The 3,004-nt window shown below is 52.9% G+C and overlaps 1 protein-coding gene across 1 annotated transcript in view; it reads left to right on the top strand.

Annotated features, from left to right (window-relative positions):
* Positions 1–6: 6 nt before the first annotated feature.
* The window catches only part of TBC1D10B (TBC1 domain family member 10B), a 12,686-nt gene continuing 9,688 nt past the window's right edge, over positions 7–3,004 (top strand). The window contains 1 exon segment of the mRNA XM_021717068.1: positions 7–725. Coding sequence (XP_021572743.1) covers positions 139–725 — 587 coding nt within the window. The 5' untranslated portion in view covers positions 7–138.

Below are 3,004 nucleotides of genomic sequence, written 5' to 3'. Positions count from 1 at the left end.
CCAGCCCCAGCCCCAGTCGTCACGGGCAGCTCAGAGGTGTTGCCGACTCTAAAGGCTTCACCCGAATCCCCGAAGACGCAAGTCCCCTCCGGTCCAGAGCCCCCAGTGCCCGCGGCAGTGGCAGGACCCGAGACGTCGATGGCTCTGCCCCCAGGAGCAGACTCTTCGAAGACGGAGGAGGCTCGACCCTCGCCCGCCCCAGGACCAGGAATCCCCACCGGGACCCCCAGCAGGACCCCTTCCAGAACGGCTTCTGGGGCCCTGACCGCCAAACCCCCGCTTGCTCCCAAGCCAGGAACCACAGTGCCCTCAGCAGTGACTGCACGGAGTGCAGCAGGACAGGTGACAAGTGGACATGGAGCTGCAACAGCAACATCAGCATCAGCAGGACAGGCTCCCGAGAACCCCTCAGGGCCTGGCACAGGCCCTCCCGGGGCTTTTGAGACCCCCGTAGCTGTCGTGACGGTGACCCCAGCTCCGGAGCCTGCCGAAAACTCTCAAGACCTGGGCTCCACGTCCAGCCTGGGACCTGGCATCTCTGGGCCCCGAGGTCAGGCTCCGGACACTCTAAGCTACTTGGACTCCGTGAGCCTCATGTCTGGAACCTTGGAGTCCTTGGCAGATGATGTGAGCTCTATGGGCTCAGACTCAGAGATCAATGGGCTGGCCCTGCGCAAGACGGACAAGTATGGCTTCCTTGGGGGCAGCCAGTACTCGGGCAGCTTGTGAGTACCCAGTGAGCACCCGTTGGGACTGTCTCAAGGAAGCTGAGGTCGAGGGAGGGGGGAAAGGATACACCTTCCCAGACTCTGGCAGCTCAACCTCCTCTGAGGATCCAGGGGGTGGTTAGTGGGAGCTATCATGCCTAGAGCCTCCGAGGCATTGTCATATTAGTGCGAGGTTTCTGTGACTTTGGGATGGTAGTGTGAGTTTCAATCCAGGGGTCAAGAGATCTAGGTTTAAGCCTGCCTAGGCCTTGCCTTTGTTGCACTAGGTGCCCTTGAGCTAGTGCCTTAGTTTCCTCCTCTATCAAGTGAGGGATTGAATGAGGTGATACCTAAGGGCATCCCTGCTTTGATGTGAAACTCCAGCTCCAGGCCTGACACTCTGGAGGGTTGGTTGGGCAGAGGTTCTGTTAGAGATCTGTGGTCCCCTAGGGGGAGAGAGTCTGGGAGAGATGCAGGTACCTCCCCTCCTCCATAGCCCTGGGTCCTCAGGATAGAGTTGTGAGGTGGGGAAGTCTGGTTGCTGGAGGGAGACCCTAAGGGCAGAGCCCCTATGCGAAACTGAGAGGGCAGTCTTGTATTTTCAGTGAAGGAAAGAGGGTGGGGAGGCCTCTTCCCTATTGCCTCACCTCCCCAGCTGGGCTTACTCTTTCCTAGTTCCCTCCAGGGGCCTGAGTCACTCCTGAGGTGGGGGTATGATTGCCTCTGACTTCTTCCTTCTCTCTCTCTGGATTCTGCCCATTGTTACTGTGCCCCTTTAACCTGCTGGTCAGTTCAGCCTGTAGCATCACCTTGAGCCCCCAGGGGCCAGGCCCTGTCCTGTGTACTGAGTATAAAATAGTCCTTTCAAGGAGCTCATCATCTAAAGAGACAGATACATAAACAGCTGGTTTCAATATAGTCTGCTAGGTTTAACCTAGAGATCATCAGAGGGTTTCCTGAGCACCGAGGTAGGGATCTTTTGCCCAGTTTGGGAATTCAACTGAAGCTGACCTGATTCATGAAGAATATGTAGAATTTTTGTCATGGCTTTGTGTGTTGGGGTGGGCAAAGCCCTGTGGGAGGGTTTTATAGGCAGGGTTTATAAACCAAAAAAAAAAAATCAGAAAACCCTTGACTGAGCACCAACATTCAGGGTCTTATGTGGGGGAAGGCAACTGAAGTTTGACCCTGATGCTTTCCCATGCACAAGGACACATTGCTGTACTCAGTTTATAGATAAGGAAATAGAACAGTTGAGTGAGTTGCCCCCATCAAATAATCTGGAATGGTTCTTTGCAATACCAGGTTGTCCTAAGGAACTTGGGTTGAATTCAATTTGAGCGAGTCCCTCTTGTGTGCCAGCCACTGTGCTGGGTGCTGCTTCTCTGCTTTGTAGTTTTCTCCCTCTAAAATCTATCTTCCATGCCAGAGGAATGTACCTCTGAAGCAAGGCTGACTGGCACACATCACCTTAAAAAGCTTTTAGCAGCTCCTCACTGCCCACAGGATAAAGTTCAAGCTCTTTGGCCTGCACGTAGGATCCTTATTCTCCAGCTCTCCCTGCCTCCCTGGTCTTCTTTCCCCCCACCCCTCCCCATGTGGTCCTGCTGAACTAGTAGTCTCTGCTCCAAACTTAGGCTGTGCCACCTGCTAGGAATACTCTTCTCCCCTTTGCCTACGAAGTTCTACTCAATCCTTTATGGCTAACCCTAGATGTCTCCTCCTCCAGGAATCCTTGCCTGATATCCATTGTGTCCACTCTAATTGGATGCTCTTCAGTGCATCTTTGTCATTGCTTTCCCCATGCCATATTGCAATTGTCTCCCTTCTTAGGCTGTGACCTTCTTGAGAGTAGGAAAGGTATTTTACTCTTCCTCGCCCTTAGCAGAATTTGGAACTGACTTGTAGAGATTAACAGGTGTTCTCTCTGTTTAAGGAGCTTCTAGGACAAAAGAAACTAACATTTAATGAACCTCTTCCATTTTTTTTTTTTTTTTTTTGAGTTGGAGTCTCACTCCGTTGCCCAGACTGGAGTGCAGTAGCCACTCCTGGCCACCTCAGCCTCGACCTGCTGGGCTCCAGCGATCCTTCTGCCTCAGCCTTCCAAGTAGCTGGAACTACAGGCTCGCGCTACCTTGCCCAACTAATTTTTTAAATTTATTTATTGTAGAGATGAGGTCTCGCCAAGTTGCCCAGGCGGGTCTCGAACCTGCGGTCTCAGACAATCCACTCACCTCAGCCTCCCAAAGCAGTAGGATTACAGGCTGAGCCACCGAGCCTGGCTCTTTTTTTTTTTT

The sequence above is a fragment of the Carlito syrichta genome, unplaced genomic scaffold, assembly GCF_000164805.1.
Source record: "Carlito syrichta isolate Samal-C Ts95f unplaced genomic scaffold, Tarsius_syrichta-2.0.1 Scaffold107890, whole genome shotgun sequence".
Taxonomy (NCBI): domain Eukaryota; kingdom Metazoa; phylum Chordata; class Mammalia; order Primates; family Tarsiidae; genus Carlito; species Carlito syrichta.
Note: the sequence above shows the minus strand (reverse complement) of the source record. Positions and strands in the feature narration are given on the sequence as shown.